Consider the following 19,563-nt stretch of genomic DNA (forward strand, 5'->3'; position numbering starts at 1 on the left):
GTGTGTGTGTGTGTGTGTGTGTGTGTGTGTGTGTGTGTGTGTGTGTGGCAAAGAGATGGGAGCAGTTTGCCATTTCCTTCCCTAGCTCATTTTACAGATGAGGAAACTGAGGCAATCAGTGTTAAGTGACTTGCCCAGGGTCACACAGCCAGTAAGTGTCTGAGGTCAATGCTCCATTCACTGTGCCACCTGGCTGCCCCATCACTCATCTTTAGTCCCACAGATCTGGGGTAGATTTTGTAGCTCGGGATTACAAACAGCCTTGGGTTTGGCTGTGATATAGACAGTAATTATACAGGTCTTTACCATGTTTTCTCAGGGTTGGGAGTTGGGTACAGGAGATGAGGTTGGGAGGCCTACAGGAGAGTCCAAAGAGGGTTGTTGAAGCCTAGAACAGCTGACCTTTTTAGTAGTGGCAGCAATAATGTTGTGAACTCTTTGGAAAGAGCAACCTAACTCCAAGCTAGCTAGGTTTCTTGGAGTCTCTGATTCATGACTTTAGAATGGGGAGGGACCATAGAACAGAATACTGAATGTAAGAACTGGAAGGAAACTTAGCTTATTAGAAAAGGCAATGTAGCTAACAGATAGTGTTAGAATTGAAGTCAGAAAGATTTGAGTAGGTTCAAATCCTGCCTCTCACACTTGCTAGATGTGTGACTACTGGCAAACCATTAGATCTAAGCCTCAGTTTCCCTACCTACAAAATTGGTGTGTTTATGTTTAGCACCTACCTCACAGGGTTTTTAGACTCAAATTAGATGTACTATTACATTTTACAAACCTTAAAGTGCCCTGTACCTATAGCATTTGTCTAAACTAGTTATTATTAGAACATTTAGAAGGGCCTCAGAGATTATCTAGTTCAATCCTCTCATTTAAAGATGGGGGAATTTAAAAAAAAAAGAGAAAAAAAGGAAAAAGATGGGGAAACTAATTTTGATAAAGAAATAAAATGAAAGTCAGGAGGCAAATTCATGTCAGAACTGGATCCCATTTCAATGTGCTCCCCCAGATCCTCCTGCATTGATCTGCTGGGATTACAAAAGGGTAAGTGGAGTTACAGTACCCCCTAACATTTGGTTGTGGTGCTTTTAAGTCAATACTGCAGAGTTTTGCTTTCTAGTGGAAGGGAGATGTGGGACATTGGAAACCATGGGATGGCAAGATTTATAGGTTTCAGAAACAGATTTTAATGTTTTGTTGGGTTGGACAGATTCACTTATGGGCAAGTATTGATATTACTTGAAATTTACCATAAGACTTATGAAATAAAATGCTCTGTTTGACTAAGAGTTGATGTGAATCTTTCTAAAATATTCGTTTTTTCCCCTTTAGTCAAATTCAGTCTAGTTAACAGGCTACTAACCTAGTTGTCACGCAACTAGGTGGCCAATGGATAAATCACTGGGCTTGGAGTCAGGACAACCTGAGTTCAAATCCCATCCTCAGACATATACTAACTGTGTGAACCTGGGCAAGTCACTTATCCCTGGTTGCTTCAGTTTCCTCATCTGTAAAATGAGCTGGAGCAGGAAATGGCAACCCTTTCCAGTATTTTTGTCAAGAAAGCCCCAAATAGGGTCATGAAGAGTCAGACAGGACTGAAATGACTGAGCAACAGTGGAGATGAATATAATTGAATCTCTTTGTTGGCTGGGCCTTGGTGTCATCATTATAAAGATTCTGACTGTATTGTAGTTAGTGTGGAGGAAATCAGACAGTCCCCAACACACTTTGGGAAGCCTGGCATGTGCTTTTAAAGTTGAGTCAAGCTTGTTTGGTTGTGAAGTTTATACTTCAATATTTCAAGAATCCATAATGTCCTTGATATGGGTATTGCCTCCACTGACACAGATTGCAAGCCCTTCTCAATCTGGTAGAGTTTCCAAAAGTTACTGAGGCTAAACTGTCACCAACTTAGCTAGGTGGGTCCTCAGACAACAAACATTTGGTTCATCATTAGGGTCACATTTAAAGTCTGTCCAATTTTGTTCTCTGCTGGCATAATCTTCAAGAACAAAGTCATATACCCTGCTATGAGCAGGATTTTATTTTTTATGTTAAGATTAAAAATGTTTTATGTTTTATTTTTAATGGCATTCTCTCCAGTTACATGTAAAGACAAATTTTAACATTCATTTAAAAAATTTTTTGAGTTCCACATTTTCTCCCTCCCTCTCTTACCTCCTTCCTCCCTAAGACTGCAAGCAATTTGATATAGGTTATATATGTGCAATCATGTGAAACATATTTCCATATGAGACAGAATGGCTTGGTCAGCCTAGGAGTCAGGAAGATCTGGATTCAAGTTCTGCTGTTGCTGACATGTAGTGACTCATTGTGACCCTAGGGAAGTTCTTGTTGCCTCCAGGAAAACTCTGTAGAGTTTTTAAGTTACACTTACAACTCTGTAGAGACTGTAAGCTACAAAAGAGTTGTTGATCTACCTTGGTGGGAAATTTCCACACTGGGTGTTTCCCATATGAAATTATGAATCCTTCCCCTATCCCCAAAACCCCCTCACAGTACACAGCTTTGTAGTACTTTAGAGTTGCAAAATACTTTCCTTAGAACAACCCTGTGAGGTAGAATAACAGAATTTCAGAGTCACAAGGGCCATTCAGATCAATTCTCATCCCAAATCATGAATCATGTCTTCAATATCACAAATCTCTGTTTAAACACTTTGAGGGATAAGGAACTTATATCCCCCATGAAAGACGAAATTTGGTTGTTGGACAACTCCAATCATTAGGACTTTTCTCTCCTCTGAGTCAGAAAGACAGCCCTTTGAATTCCACCCATGGCTCCTATGTCTATCCCCTACTGGCCCAATGGAACATGTTTCCTCTCAGTTTCATATGATAATAACAAAAATAATGATAAAAATAATAACTGACATTTATATCAGTCTTTGTTTTTTTTAAAACAAACTTTACTTACATGATCTCTCATCTTTACAACCCTAGGAGGTAAGTACTGCGGATTTATTATCACCAACTTATAGGTAAGGAAACTGAGGCTAAAAGTTAACTGATTTTGCTCAAGGTCAAATAATGAGAAAGTACCTGAGGCAGAATTCAAACCCAGACCTTCCTGCCTCCACTACAGGCTTAACTACCTGAGTTTAAATCCTGCCTCAGCCACTTATTAGCTGTGTAACCCTGGGTAAGTCTGCCTCAGTTTTCTTACCTGGAAAAAGGGGATAATAATAGCACCTACCTCCCAGGACTATTGTGAGGATCAAATGGGATAGTATTTATAAAGTGCTATGTAAATGCTAGCCATTATAAGTCTTACATGAAGAGGTGAGGTGGCCCTTCTTCTTGCCAGGGCAAAAACCCTTTTACATGCACAAGGGATCCTATTCCATCCTGTCTTCTCTGCTACATTGAATCCTCTATCTCCTGTTATCTCCCTTATTTTTTATTTTTCCCTATCACCTGGCACATCCCCTACTACCTATGAGCATGCCTAGGCCTCCTCCCTCCTTAAAAACCCTCATATGAGCTCTCCAGCCCAACTATCTATCACATGATATCTTTCCTCCTTTTGGAGGTTAAACTCTTAGAAAATGTTATCTACACCTGGGTGGCTAGGTGGCACAATGAATAGAGCACTGGCCCTGGAGTCAGGAGGACCTGAATTCAAATCCAGGCTCATCCACTTGACACACTAGCTGTGTAACTTTGGTCAAGTCACTTAACCCCAATTGCCCTCCTAAAAGCAAGAAAAAAAAGTCAATTGACAACAATTGACATCTTCACTTCCTTTCCCTTGTACTGCCTGGCTGTGGCCCCTCCTCATTTAAGGTCACACATACAGTCAGTAGCAAAACGAGCCTGAGACCCTAGGTCTCTTTTTTGGTTCTTTGTCCATTGTGCTTCTTACCACATGATGGCTGCCTCATTTTCTTCAAGGAGGTCAAAACAAAAATTTAGTTATTTGGGGGTTCTGGCAAGTTGGATTCTGATTCATCAAGGTTTTGTTATTTGTAACCATTAAATGGGCAGCTAGGTGGTGAAGTAGACAGAGTGCTGGGCCTGGAGTCTTCCTGAGTTTAAATCTGGCCTTAGATACTTACTAGCTGTGTGACCCTGGGCAAGTCACTTAACTCTGTTTGCCTCAGTTTCCTCATCTGTAAAATGAGCTGGAGAAGGAAATGGCACACTGCTTCAGTATCTTTGCCAAGAAAACCACAAATGGGGTCATGAAGAGTCAGACATGACTGAAGAAATAACTCAACAATAGAATCAATTAAACTGCACCAATTGACTTTAGTGAACATGGGAGGGAGCCTGTTCTGTTAAATAGGTGCCCTGTTTGGGGCTCAGAGGACCTGAATTTGATTCCTGGCTCTTGTTACTTACTATGTGTATAACCTTAAACAAATTGTTCTACTTCTTCTGGGATTCAAGTTCACCCTCTGTCTGATGAAAGGGATGGGCGAGATCAGTGGTGTCAGGATCACATAAAGATCTCTGATGGTGACATAATGACTTAGAAAACCACATATTAACATCATCTAAGTTCTGTTGCATTTTTTACTTATTCAAGGTGTTGCTGCTGCATGTTGAATGCCTACCCGCCCTGTGTTGGTCACCTCTGGGCTCAACGATTTCTAAATTCCTTTTCAGTTCTAAATTCTATGACCTTAAGTGATTTTCCCCCACAGTGGAACAAAGTTTAACTTCCTAAACAGTAATTCACCTTAGCACAGAGATAATGGATTTTTTTTTAATGCATGGCTTTAAAAACATTTTTTTTTCTTTCTTTACCTGAATTTTGGTTGCTAAGAAATACATTCACTCAGCCTCCAAAACTGACACTATGAAAACAGCCTTCTGTCTCATCCTCTTCTTTGCGGAAGTATGGATGGTATTGGGCATTGCTAAAGACTGGGAACCAGGGAAGATGGAAACACACCTGGATGTTCTGAAGAACCACACCTTCCTCAACCACAACCAAATTGATGGAGACGAACAACATCCCCAGAGGAAAGATGTCTTGACATCAGCTGAGGAGGAGCCCTGGCCAGCACTGGATAAGTGTAAACTCTCAGAAAAGAACGCCAACTTTGGGTTCAACCTGTTCCGAAAAATAGCTATGAAACATGATGGCAACATAGTTTTCTCTCCTTTCTGCCTTTCCTTTGCAATGGCTACTTTATTGCTGGCAGCCAGAGGGCAGACCCGAGCCCAGATCATTGAGGGCCTCAACTTGCAGGATCTAAGCACTGCAGAGATAACTTTCTTGCCTTCTTTCTTCAAGGAACTCAAAGACAACATCTCCCAAAACCAGGAGATGGCTTTATTAAAAGGGAGTTTTGCTTTTATCCACAAGGATTTTGATGTCAAGGAGACTTTCCTCAATTTGTCCAAGCGGTATTTTGACATGGAGTATGTACCTGTGAATTTCCATAATGTTACACAGGCCAAGAGTTTCATGAATCATTATGTGAACAAGGAGACCAAGGGGAAAATTCCCAAACTCTTTGATCTGATTGATTCTGAAGCTAAATTAATTCCTGTGCATTACATCTTATTTAATGGTATGTATCTTGTGTTACTCAATAATGATACATTCTTTCTAACAAATATACTTTTTTTTCTTCTTTTCATTCCTATTCAGTCAACGCTGAATTGTGTACCACAATGAAGGCTGGATGTGGGTTTAGCAGTCAGTCCTGCCTAGGCCTTACACTGAGACAAAGGAAGGCATTGGGAAAAGATACCCAAGAACATGCTAGCGGTAGCTGATCCGAATTAATCAAGCCATACAACTTAGACAAGACTATACTATCTTTGCATAGATTATAGTAAAGTCCCTTGATATTTTATGAGGTCCATTCTTGGTTTTTTGGGTGTCTGTTGATGAAGAAATCCTTGGCTCCAGAACCAACCTGACCATCCCTGGGAAGAGGGCTGAGAGAAACATGCTAGCACCCCTAAAAGGGCAAAGACCAGGAATGAAATCCCTGGAATGAGGGGTGGTATGGACAGAGTGAAATGAAATCTCCAGGGATCCCTTGGTCTTATTTTTCACTGATCATTCATGTTTCAGTTCAATTTTTCTAGAGTTCATTAAGTATCTACCATGTACAGGGGGCACTGAGTTACTAGAAGACTAATGAATATGCTGCCCTGCAGTCTACAAAGTGTTTTCCTCATGACATTTCTGGGAGGCAGGTGGTGAAAACCATTTGTTTTCAAAATGAAGAAACTCCACCTCTATTCAGTGGCATGCCTACAGTTGCATAGATGATAAATGATAGCACCGAGACTTGGACCCAAGTCTGACTCCAGAGCCAATATGTCATGACTGCTTCCACACTTGGCTTTTCCATGCTTTCTCTTAAAAGATATAAAACTTTCTCAAGGGGCAGCTAGGTGGCGCAGTGGATAGAGCACCAGCCCTGGAGTAAGGAGGATCTGAGTTCAAATCCAGCCTCAGACACTTGGCACATTTACTAGCTATGTGACTGTGGGCAAGTCACTTAACCCCAATTGCCTTGTCTTCCCCCCCTCCAAAAAACAAAACAAAACTTTTTCTCAATACTCCCCTTGTAGAGAAGCAAATTGTCTCAAGGCAAAAAGGGAAGAAGCAAAAGCCCTAAATAATAACCAGCCTTCTCCAACTGGATGCTGATTTTATAGCTGAAATAAGGGAGAATGAACAATAGGGAAGAGAGCAATGTGGGGGACTCAAAACAGTTTACCTTCTATTTTCTGGAGCCTCATAAAATAATAATTTTTAATTCTCTAGCACTTTATACCTTAAACTTTCCTCACGACCACCCTGTGATGTAGGTAGTATAAATACAAATGAGCAAGGGAGGTGACCTTATTTACCTGTAGACATACAGCTATTGGAGGAAGAGTTGGTAACTCAAGTCCTCGGGCTTCATACTCTTAAGGTCAGTGGGGTTTTTTTTTTGAAGGGGGAAGGCAGGGCAATTGGGGTTAAGTGACTTGTCCAAGGTCACACAGCTAGTGTGTCAAATGTCTGAGGCCGGATTTGAGCTCAGGTCCTCCTGACTCCAGGGCCGCTGCTCTATTCACTGCACCACCTAGCTTCTCTTGTCAGTGTTTTTTGCAATATAACACACTATCTCTCTAGATAGCTCTTGTTGGTTGCCTTTGATAAAAACTATAAATCTAGGATTTTTCACCAAAGGAGAAGAGAGCAGTGTCCTAACCTTGAGGATGTTTATTTGCTTGGCCTGAGAGAGGCAGCCAAGTAATGCATTGGATAGAGCACTGGAGCTGGAGTCAGGAGGACCTGAGTTCAAATCTGACCTCAGACACTTACTAGCTTGTGCTTCTGGGCAAGTCACTTAACCTCTGTCTGCCAGAGTTGTTGTGAGGATCAAATGAGAATATTTGTAAAGCACTTTGCCCAGTACATAATAAATATTTAAGAATTGTTTTCTTCCTTCCTGCTAAGGGGAGACCACACCAGCCTGCTATGGATATTAATTTTCTGTAGAATTAGAATATCTTCCTAATGTTGGTAGTAAAGGGAAGGATTAGCGCCCCTTACTTTTGGAGATTTTGTTATGAAAAATAATTGGTTTTGTCAGCAGTTTTCTCAATGCACCATTTTTCTTACCTTCTTTACCTCCTTAGGTAAATGGCTATCTGAATTTGACCCTCTTCTCACCAAAGTTGAAACCTTCCACCTGGACAAATACAGAACTACAAAGGTGCCTATGATGTACAGGTCTGACAAATTTGCTTCAACCTTTGATAGGAACTTACGTTGCCAAGTCCTCAAGTTACCCTACCGAGGAAACGCAAGCATGCTAGTGGTCCTTGTGGATAAAATGGGGGATCACCTTGCCATTGAAGACTACTTAACTGTAGAGTTGGTGGACAAATGGATCAGAAACATGGAAACCAGGTACTAGTCATTACAATACAATAGAAAAATAAGTACCCACTATGTGCAAAGCACTGATGCAGGCCCCACATGAGACACAATTAGAAAAGGCACGATCCCAACCTTCCAGAAGGTTGCAGTCTTGTAGATGTATGATACCAGCAGGGGCAAATACAAATGCACCATAATGTGAGGCATCAGGTAATGAGGTGCAAAACAAAGTGGTATATGAAGTCTGAGGGAGAAAAGCTAGGAAGAGGGATCAGGAAAGGCTTCCTGGAAGGGGTGGTGTTTGAGTTTCCACTTTAAAGGACAGGTGAAAAGGGGGAAATAAGGAATTCTGAGCACTGGGGACAATCAAAGCAAAGGAATGGGAATAAGAGAAGGCAATGAAGGTTTACTTCTGCTAAGGGTTAGTCTCTCCTTACCTTCTGAATCTGATTTAGTGCAAAAGTGGTTCTAGAAGAGGGCCTTTCCTCCCTACAGCAATGATAGTTTCACATCTTTGCCTTCATTTGTCACCCTGAAAGTGCCCTATTCTAAACCTGCTCCAATCAATTTTAAGCAAAGTCCACCCAGTCCCACAGTCAAACAGTAAGAGGATAGAACCGGTTTGACATAAATCACCACAATGATTGCATGGCAGGAATGACAGACTATCAGAGCTGGAAGGAACCTTGGAGATAATCTAATTTGCTTTCCCCACTCTCCATACGAGAGATGAGTGAACTGAAGCCCAGAGAGGGGGAGAGATGTGTCCAAGCAAGTTAATGACAGAGTTAGGAGCTGACCTCAGGCCTTTGGACGCCCGGGCCAAGGTTCTTTCCACTATACCAACCTGGCTGCTCTCCTGCCATTATAACATCGAGAGGAATGGGGGAGGTGGGGTCAGGAGGGTATGGCTTGTTCTCTTAAGGGATCAAATGGGATATTTGTAAAGTGCCCAGCCCCTAGTGGGTACTTGACAACTATTTGTACCCTTCTCCTTACCTTTTAAGGGGGAAAAGATGGGCATAAAAGTGACATTGTTTTGCCACTGTGGGGCATGTGGTCACTTAATATTTCAAGGATATCTAGAAATCACTGATTTCATCAGTGTAGAGATTCCACACATTGACACCAATCACATCCTCCAATGTCTTAGTTGCAAGTTTTACGAAATGTCACGGTTGAACAATTAATTAGCTGGTAGCCAACCTTTTAACATGGACCCTTTTGACAGTCTGATGATAAAGCTTATGGACCTTTTCTCAGGGTGGGGGGGGAAGATGAATACGTATTTATATAGTTTCTATCATATGCTAGGCACCGTGTTGCTAAGCATTTGCAAATTATCTCATCTGATCCTTTTAACAACACTGGGAGGTAGGTGTTATTTATGTTCCCATCTTACAGATGAGGAAACTGAGGCAAACAGTGGTTAAGTGACTTGCCCAGGGTCACGCTGCTAGTAAGTATCTGAGGCTAGTTTGGAACTCAGGTTTTTCTGACACCAGGTCCAGCACCTTCTCTATTCACTGTACCATGTAGCTACCTCCTCACAAATGTGTATAAATTCATAAAACAAAATACAAAAGATTAAAAGGAACCAATTATACTGAAATGCAGTTATCAAAATTATTAAAAAAAACACAACCCAAAACTAAGTTCAAGGACTCCAGGTTAAGAACCAGTTTTAGTGATTATCATCTCCTCACTAAACAAATCCTGTCCTAGAACACACATATTTATAGAATCTTTTCCACTTTTCTTGCAAACTGACAGAGGCTTATGTCCTGCTGGAATAGCCTTGGAGAACTCAAGGTCAAATCTTAGCTCTGGAGATAACAGAAGCTAACTTTTATATCACACTCTGAGGTTTGCAAAGCACTTTATGTATATTATCTACTTAGACAATCAAAACCCTGTCAAGTAGGAGTTATTATATTCTCATTTTACACATAAAGGATCTGGAGTCAGGAAGACCTGAGTTCAAATCTGATCTCAGATAATTACTAGCTATGTGGCCCTGACCAAGTCATTTTCTTCTATTTGTCTCAGTTTCCTCAATTGTAAAATGGGGATAAAAATAGCACCTACTTCCTAGTGTTATCAAGAGGATAAAATCAGATATTTGCAAAACACTTTGAAAACCTTAAGAGTGAGATATAAGTGGTAGTTATAAATATAAATGAAATATAAATGGTAGCATAAAATAATGCCAAGAGATTTTAAAAAGGAGAGAGGACTGATGAATGGAGGGAACAGGAAAAGGTCCTATGTATAAGCTGGGCTGCACTTTGAAAGTCACTGGGGATTCTACCAAGTCAGAGCTAAGGAAAGAATGCATTTTACTGCACTCGGTGGTGGTGGTAGGCAATATAACGGGGAATTATTGTGGTATAAAACCCCCCAAAGGAATCAATAAAACTTCTTTTGAAAAAACACAGGTTAAAAGAACTAAGAGACATCTCCATAACCCAATAGGTCATTTGAGCAGAGTTTTGGGGAAGGGTATTCCTGGCTCGTTCAAGGAAAAATAATTGAAACTCAAGTTACGTTTTATTGTATGCTTTTAAAATTGATTGGCATTTTCTTTGGGCCAGGCCACTTTGTAAGAAGAAACAGCACTTGAAATAATCTCTCCAACAAAAATATTTTTTAAAAAATTAGGATATGTTTAGCTTCCAAACAGAATGCCCTGTGTTTATTTTTCATGATTATGTGTATTTGTGCCATAGAAAAACGGACGTTTTCTTTCCAAAGTTCAAGCTAGATCAGAAGTATGAGGTACAAGAATTCCTTAAGCAGATGGGAATGAGAGCAATATTCTCACCCTGGGCCGATCTGAGTGAACTCTCAGGTCCAGCAAGGAATCTGAAAGTGTCTAAGGTAAGTTGTGACTTGTTGGATGAATAGGTGTCACATTGTCAACTTCACCAAATATGTTAAAAAAAAAATTCAATGGGTACAATGTACAGATACCTACATTATTGTCAGTAAAGAAGGATTTCAAAGTCCATGAGATCTAAACAACAAAGGAATTTGTGTTATGTGACTTTGTTGTGAGCGTATGTGTGCCTATCTATGTATTATGTGTATATGTATATGGTATTGCAATGTATTGGGAGGCTCTGGTGCCCCTTGCTAGGCATTAAATTAGTCAAGATATGCAAGCATGCAAGCATGTCTGGATCAAGTACCAGAAGAAAGGCTCTGGCTTATACCTGCCCTAGAACTAAATTAATATTAAAGTTATTTTCAATTTACTTAAAAATAAACTTGTAAATCAATTCCATTTCTAGGACAAATTTCTCTTTGGGGTGGGGGAGTTGGATTGGTAATCAACTAGTATCAGTGGATAAAAGTTGCAGCTTAATATAAGAACTAACTTATCGACTAGAGCTATCTGCACATGAAATTGGCTACCTGTGGAGGTAAAGAGTTTTTCATTACTGGAGGTCTCTGGGGAGTGGCTCAATGACGACTACCCTCTGGGATGTTATGGAGGGATTTCATACAGGGAGTTGAATAAGATAATTTTTAACGCTATTCAATCTCTAATATCCTAAAGGATTTAGATTTACTCAAGAGGAGACATATGATGCTAGTCAAGTCCCTGATTCCTCAGGGTTCCTGTTAACTTTAAAGATTTGAAGGGAGCTGATTCAAATCAAGGGTCAGCTGGGACCTGTTCCCTTTCCTCCAATGTATTCTTTCCACTGGGATCTGGTCCAGGTCCCAGAGAGAACCTCCTGTGAGGTTTCCCTCACCTTTCTTGGCCTTGACCTAAATCCCTAGGGTTTAAGAAATTCTAAAGCCAACCCATATTTCACAATAGCAGAAAGTTCCACATGTTTCATTTGGACTATGACCCCAATAAGATGAGAAGGCTAAAATCGTAGTGGAAAAATTCAAAGGCAACCAGCAAAAGAATTCAAGTGAGAAAAACTTTTCCCTTAGGGGCAACTTGGTGCTGTATACATCTAATTTGTAACTATTTATGTATTATTTCATTTCCCTCGGTAGATTTTGCAGAGGACAGTGATTGAAGTCAACGAGAGAGGAACTGAAGCAGCAGCTGGAACAATAGCAGAAATTGTTGCCTACTCGATGCCTGCAATCATCAGAGTAGATCGTCCATTCCACTTCATGATCTATGAGGAGACAACTAAAAGTCTGCTCTTCCTTGGCAGGGTGGTCAACCCTTCTCTTCCGTAATCCATAACACACACATGCACAAATGTCTTACGCTACCAGAGGTACACATATATGAAAATGCGTAAGACAGAAGGCGGACAGAAGAGGGTTGTTCTCATCCCGTGTTAGTTTTGGTTGTGCTTGTAGGTCATGTGGAAATCTGCTGGGAGTAAAAATGAAGATTCTATTTACTTTAGGAAAGTCTTCATGCTTCCTGCCTTCTATTTTAGCCAAGTTTTCAGCCACTAAAACATGGCAGCATGACTAGTTTGACAACGGGGCTTTATGCCTCAAGTGGAGTCTATTCTGTTACCTACGATGCACAGCTCAATACGATGGACATATTAGAGCGCTGTCTGAAAGATAAAAGAGCTTGGAAGAAAAGGGCCCATAAGAAAGTATCTCCTTAAAATTAGCCTCTATTTTTTTGCAGTGCTAAATTGTTTCTTTATAAACCATTAGAGTGTCACTCACTGGTGGCTAAAATGAGAAGAGAAAAAAGTATTGTAGTTATTCACTCATCAGCAAGAACTGCATCTGGCTCAGTGATGGCAACTCAGTTGTGATGTTTTTCAAGCAAATTTAAAAGGATGGTGGTAGAATCACAGAATATTACGGTTTGATGGGTCCTTACAGATTACCTCGTCCATACCTATCATTTTAAATTATGAAACTGCAGTGAAATGACTTGCTCAAGGTCACATGGCTAGTCAGTGATAGAACCAGGACTACAGTTAAGTCTCCTGTCTTCCTATCTAAGTCTCTCTCCATTACACCAAGCTATAGTAATTATCCAAAGTCTATCTAATAAACTCCTTCCAACAAACTTTACAAAAATCAAGAAGTGTTTCTGTTTTTTTCTGAATTACCTGTAAAAGCCAACAAAGCAGAAACAGACACAATATGATAATGAAAATAAAAATGATGAAGAATAAACTCTTCTATTCCTTCAGAAACATCTTGAGTAGTTCATTAAGGGAATTAATTTCCATGCTCTTTTGATTATATGCTTTATTATGCACTATAAATGTATTCAACCATTTTTGTTTAATTTCTAATATTTAAAACTGACTGAAAATGAATTGCTTGTTTGTTCATTTTGTTCAGTGATTTAAATTGGGAGTGAACTACAAGATGTTTTTTGTATTCCAATAATGTGAATTAGTAATGTTCACACATAAGACACTATAATGGCAGGGATATGATAATGGAAAAATGTTTGTTGAGTTGAAATGGATTTATAACTCCATATAGAATCTTGCCACTAATTAACTCCCATTGCTTTTGGTGAGTGGTTTACTTGTGTCCCAGCTGGTTGAATTTATTTGTGGGGAAAACAGGAAAGCAAGAAATAGAAGGAATAGTCTAAACATAAGCAAACCATTTCATTCTATTTTAATTTGGTCAAGGAAAACATCATAGGATCATAGAATTTCAAGTTGGAAGGGACCTAAGAGACAGTCTTATCTAACTGCTTCATTTTAGAGATGAGGAAAGTTCAAAGAAGTAAAAATCACTTGCCCAAAGTCACTTTTGTGGTAAATAGCAAAAAAGACATGACTTTGCACCAACACAACAACAATAAAAATGTTCTAGATGCCTTCCACTAGAATTTCAGACTATAACACCTCGATTGTGTATCATCTCCATGACAGGCTCTGATTTCAATACCTGATTTTTTTTAAAAGTCCAGATATTTATGTAAGCCAGAGATGTCAAGCTCTCCACCTACTACAGACCAGTGTAGCCCAAACCAGATTAAAATGTAACTGGGAAATGTTTAACAAAATAAATGTACAATGTAGATGATGTCAATTTGTGTTTTTTTAAAAGCCAATATGCGGCCTGCAGGGATCTCGTTTCTATTTGAATCTGACACCTGATGTAAGCTACAGTCTCCATCTACCTTCCTATCACCAGTGAATCTTCAGAACGCTTTTCTAGTGACAAAACTGAACACAGACAAAACAAAATTAAAACTAAATTCATAGAAACTTATAGTAATGCTAATATGGAGCCACTGAATACTGGACAACACTACCTAAATGTTCTTAATTCAGCTTTCTTGCTTCTAATTTGCATGTTAGTCTATCCTCGGATTTCAAGTCAACTTAATGTATATCATCCCACTTTCAGGCTAGGACCTCTCCCTGGAACTGGTTCTCTCTTATACACACCTACCACCTTAAGCTCCTAAATAAAACAAACATATCTAAATACCCATCTTTCCACAGATTTATAGGATGTGGCCAAGTATCTGGTATTACTTCAAATGATAAAACTGTATTTAACATTTTTCTTTTAAGAAGGTAAAGACTGGAAAAGGAACTACCCAAGAGAACATAATACCACTGAATAGAAATGAATGTGGTTGAACCCATATGTGGTCAAATAGAGTGTAGGCAGAATTCCTCCAAATATATCTACTATATAGTAAGAGCCTAATATAATTAACACATTATTATTTGAGAGAGGAATTGGTCCTCTGTTCTCTGTTATTGGTGTTTCACTGTATAGCCCTGGGGAACCTTAACCTAAGTTTCAGAGACTTCACAGTGATCTTTCAGAATTTTAACAATATTTCTTTCTGAAAGATGTAAACAGGTCTCTTTCCTTACAAATTTCAAGATTTAGTGGAACCAAACCTGGAAAAAGGCTTTGTAGGTGCTATGTTTAAGTACTCAATTCCAATATCTAGTGCTGGGCTCCCACATATTGCTTTGTACTCAGAAAGTACTTAAAACATGTTTGCTGAATCAAATTGAACCATATTTTGAAACTGGTCAACAAATATGCTACACAGCAATAGGTCACTGAGGTAATATCACAATTTTTACTCTCAACATAAAATTCCAACTTAAGCCAACAAGTCTGCTTACAGAATAGGGAGTGCAAACCAGGGCAGGTAAATAATGCACCTAACGTTTTTATCACTGTTCTTGTTTACAGAATAAAGGCTGACTAATGATCAAGGTTTTAAAGAAAGATTATGGAGCTTACACTCCCCACTATAGAGTTTCAAATATTCTAGAGAGTAGTGTAGTAGAGTCTACATTTATGGATGTTAAGAGACACAGGGGATGTGGGTAAATGAAATTCACAAGGAGTCCCAAACTTCAGTCAGCCAACACTTTCTATCTCCTCCACTACACCTTTACTACTGACATCATAATCTGACTGATTACTCAATTTTATTTCGACTGCAAACCTTCTAGGGGCATTTAGGATCACTAACATGGGCAAAAAGCAGGTATCAGGAGGGAAAAGGAGAAGAATAAGGCTTGGACAATCTTGAATACAGAATTCCTTCTCTTGCTATTAAATAAACTACAGTTTCTTACCTTTTAATTATAAAGTAAACATTGCAGAAAATAATTTAAAACTTTCTTCACAAATATATAGGTACTGCATTAGCCTATGTTTTATTTTTAATAAATTCATAATTCATTATTTCACATTATAAAAAGTAACCACACTCACATATGCATTCACAAATTAATTCATCTTTATCATACATCAATATATTTAAAAAACAAATATTATCTGATATCAATATAGTTATATGCTGATTGCATTTTGAAATAGAGAAGCTGACAATAGCTTCATACAATATATCTAAAGTATTGGCATTTTAAAATAGAACTATATATGCTCTGCAGGCAAATTTTGATGGAAATATTAGCATCAGTACAAATAAATGCTGTTGACATAGCTAAAGCATGATAGCTTGGAATAACAGCTAATTAAAAACTGGATTCATTATTTTAAAATTAAGTAAAGAGAAAAAATACAATCTAAAATTTAAACAAAGTACTTATAAAAGAAACTGTCCCATGAAATAAAGAAAAATCATTAACCAATTATTTGGAGGTATTTGCTCCTAAAAATGACTGGAAACCTTTAAGAATTTTCATTGTCAAATTTGAATTTGGGGGTGTCCAGATACAAATTTATGTCTTTCCAACTTGCAGGAAATTATACATTCTTCAGTATTTAATTTCCAATGGACTTGAAGATTCTTTATGAATATACTATTAATTTCCCAAATAGATAATATAGCCAGGACAATTTCAGCTGATTGTGACTTCCATAGCAATTTTCTAAAATGCTAAAAACTGAGAACAATTAATGGATGACACTGGTGTCCTGTACTACAAAGGCATAATTGTCTCTCTTGCGGCAGTAGTTAAAGCACATACCTAAAGTTGCATTTCAACATTTCACTATAACATTGGAATTCTGCAACCAATACATTATTTATAGAAATATATACTATACAACCCAGGGAATCTAATTTCAAATATGGAAGGCTTAATGACATTAGATGCAATGAAGTCTCTCCAATTCATTTATAAAAGTCCCAGCTGTCACTCTTGCTTTGGTGAGCAATCCCATTACCTCCAGTTGTCTTTGGTTTTCTTCCTTGTCTATCAAGTGATCTAAGGATTTGATTTTCTAGATTTTCTTTGGGAAGAAAAAAGAAAAAGAATTTAAAAAATAAGAAAAGATAAAAAAAAGGTGGAAGGGAAAGAAAAGGAAACATATAAATTCTTACTGCTTTATATAAAAGCAATTTATTCCATAGTACTGAATTAGGCAACAGAGGTGTAACCGTATGTCAGCACACTTGATATATGACTAACTGGTTAAAAAAAAACAAAACAACTAACCACAACAACAATAATAATTACACTCTATAAAAACATTTTGTTCTAGGAGGAGTTATTTGATTAGCAAACGTGACCAATAAACTGGAATGTAATTCAATTTATAAAAATTAACTTTTCACATTTTTAAACCAATTCTATAAGGCTAAGGAAGCAGAACTTGTATAAGGATACAGAAACTGTCATGTGCCTTAAAGTCATTTGATTAGGCCTAAAAGATGAAGTTCTGAAAAATGAAAACATGTATTCAATTGAAAACATGGTGACTGATGACCACAAATATCAACTGTATCTGCTTGATAATAATTGAAAGCATAAGAGTAATTGGTGAACATTTTATAGCACAATGAAGATTTTGGTATGACTTAAAATCTTTGGAACCAACTTACTGTGTACAAATTTATGTCAGCAATCTTAGGACTGTCCAACTTACAAAAAATTGTACACTCTTCAGTATTTCTTTTCTAAACACCTCAACAGGAGGTATTATGTTCCTTTTAAGGATAACATAGGCTGAATTTCAGAACATACTTTAAAAAACTAGGCCAATGAAAGGATTTATGATAGCACAGCATTTACTGAACTGGAAAGGATCTTACAGGTCATCAAGTCTATGAATTATGAATCTGTTCTTTAATAGGTCTAACAGTGATCATAAAGGCTTTGTGAAACACCTCAAGTGAGGGGAAATTCACTACTTCCTAGGGTAGCCCTTTTCATTGTTGAACTGCTTTAGTGTTTTGGAAAATTTCCTTTATACTGAAATGAAATATGCCTACCTGTGACTTTCATTTCTTATTCCTAGTTCTCCCTTTGGGGGTCAAAGACATTAAGACTAAATAATTCATCAACATGACATATATTCAGAAATGTTGCAATGGGAACTTTGGCTTCACTAATTTTTCTCTCCCTCAGTTTCTATAACTAACCATCATGTGATACGGCATTGAATCCTTTCAGTATTCTTATCACCCTCCTGGACAAGCTTTGGCAGTGCATCTCTGAAAATGTGTTGGCTAGATCTAAAAATAATAACTCGTGCAATATGACCAGGTAAGGGTACCATGGGACTATTGCTTCTTAACAATGTACCTGTGACACAGATTTATGAGGAAGATTTTCACATACAATTTTTCAAGGTATTTGTATGCATGTCTTCCCAGGAACATGTCACTCCTGTATCTGATGAGTAGTTAGCATAATGAATATAGAGAGTTCATTCAGAGAGAAAATTCTGAAATTGCTCTTGGAAAGATTTTTTTTACTCCCATTCCTTAAGAGGCAGCATGGTATAGTGTGATGACAACTAGACTAAGAGTAAAAATAAATTTTAATCTTATCTCTACTATTAATTAGCTGTGTGGCCCTGAACAATTCACTGACACCTCCTCCCCACCCATCTCAGTTTCCTCATCTACAAAATGGACTCAATAATCTTTCAGGTCCCTTCCAACTCCAAATATTCTGTGTTCTCTGATTTGATATGTTTTTTTTTCAGCAGGACAGAAAGCAGCCTGCTGGCATAAAAAACAGTCTCTAAAAACAAAAGGACAGAGATAGGATCACTGGAAAGAGCAAACTATCATTTTCTTAGAGATTTCTTAGAGATATCTACTGTCCTTATAAATCGTATTTAAAGCTGATGATTCAAACAATCTGAGACGAAGCAAGGATAAATTACATTCTGGTAATATTAAAGATATTTCCTAATGGAAGTATTTCAAGGAAATCTTTAGTCTTAATTTGCCCCAAGTTTTATATGAATGTAAAGAACTTTCTTTTTTTTAGAAGCCTTTCTTTTCTTTTAAGAAAATTATGAAAGGTGGAGCCAAGATGGCGGAGTAGAAGCACAAACTTGGCTTGAGCTCCTGCTTGAATCACTTCCAATACATATAAAAAAATGACTCTAAACAAACTTTAGAGCTACAGAACCCACAAAGAGACAGAGAGAAACAAATCTCCCACTGAAGGCAGCCCAGCAGACAGACAGGAAGGGTCTAATGCACTAGGCTGGGAGCTGAGCACAGTCCCTCGTGAGCCATATGGTTCTGGCCCCGGCGTGGCCCCAACCAGCAGTGGCCAGAGCAAACTTCAGGAGAGTGAATCACCAGCAGCTGTGGCAGTTTCCAGACTTCTCAACCCATAAATACCAAGGACAAAGTAAAAGGTCAGTGTGGGGCGGTGCAGAGGGAAGGGGGAATGGAAAAGCGTGGTCTGGCCCCTGCCCCCAGGTTGAGAAGTGGTGGCTGCCTCAGGAGCTCCTGGCCTGCAGATTGTAGGCAGACCACGCAACCATTCAGAGGGTAATTGCTCTTGCTTTGACCTGCTTGGATCTGGATTGCTCTCTTGGGTGGTAGTGGTCCTGGGGTATGTGGCCAGTGTGCCAGAACTCATGGGGGCTGTCAAGTAATAGCTCCAGCAGCTGCAAAAACCCCAGCAATTTGGGACAAAGTTATCTCCATTCTGTAAGCAGAGTTCTACTGTGGCAAAGAGCTCAAAAGTCAAGTAATTGGCTGGCAAGATGAGCAAGCAGAGGAAGCACAAACAGACCATAGAATCCTTATTTGGGGACAAAAAGGATCAAGGCATGGAGTGGGAGGAAGAAAATGAAGTCAGAATTCCTGCATCAAAAGCCTCCAAGAAAAATATGAACTGGTTACAGGCCATGGAGTAGCTCTAGAAGGATTCTGAAAATCAAGTAAAAGAAGTGGAGCAAAAATTGGGAAGCGAAATGAGAATGATACAAGAAAATCATGAAAAGCAAGTCAACAGCCTGCTAAAGGAGACCCAAAAATATACTGAAGAAAATACCACCTTAAAAATAGACTAACTC

At 38.6% G+C, this 19,563-nt stretch overlaps 2 protein-coding genes across 6 annotated transcripts in view; one reads left to right on the top strand and one right to left on the bottom strand.

Annotated features, from left to right (window-relative positions):
• SERPINA10 (serpin family A member 10) overlaps window positions 1-13,086 on the top strand; it is a 23,588-nt gene extending 10,502 nt beyond the window's left edge. The window contains exons 2-5 of the mRNA XM_069086062.1: window positions 4,817-5,554; window positions 7,632-7,905; window positions 10,605-10,755; window positions 11,893-13,086. Of these exons, the coding sequence (XP_068942163.1) occupies window positions 4,817-5,554; window positions 7,632-7,905; window positions 10,605-10,755; window positions 11,893-12,084 (1,355 nt within the window). The 3' untranslated portion in view covers window positions 12,085-13,086. The remainder of the gene's footprint in view (window positions 1-4,816; window positions 5,555-7,631; window positions 7,906-10,604; window positions 10,756-11,892) is intronic.
• A 2,086-nt stretch (window positions 13,087-15,172) lies between these two features.
• PPP4R4 (protein phosphatase 4 regulatory subunit 4) overlaps window positions 15,173-19,563 on the bottom strand; it is a 136,787-nt gene continuing 132,396 nt past the window's right edge. For 3 of the 5 annotated variants that reach the window (XM_069086009.1, XM_069086008.1, XM_069086007.1), the window contains one exon: window positions 15,272-16,527. In XM_069086009.1, coding sequence (XP_068942110.1) covers window positions 16,503-16,527 — 25 coding nt within the window. In that variant the 3' untranslated portion in view covers window positions 15,272-16,502. Of the gene's footprint in view, window positions 16,528-19,563 lie in introns of all 5 variants that reach the window. The other 2 variants (XM_069086011.1, XM_069086012.1) reach the window with 1 other exon arrangement.

The sequence above is a fragment of the Petaurus breviceps genome, unplaced genomic scaffold (genome assembly GCF_028583685.1).
Source record: "Petaurus breviceps papuanus isolate PSGF00001 unplaced genomic scaffold, PetGlider_PUasm1.0 177, whole genome shotgun sequence".
NCBI lineage: Eukaryota > Metazoa > Chordata > Mammalia > Diprotodontia > Petauridae > Petaurus > Petaurus breviceps.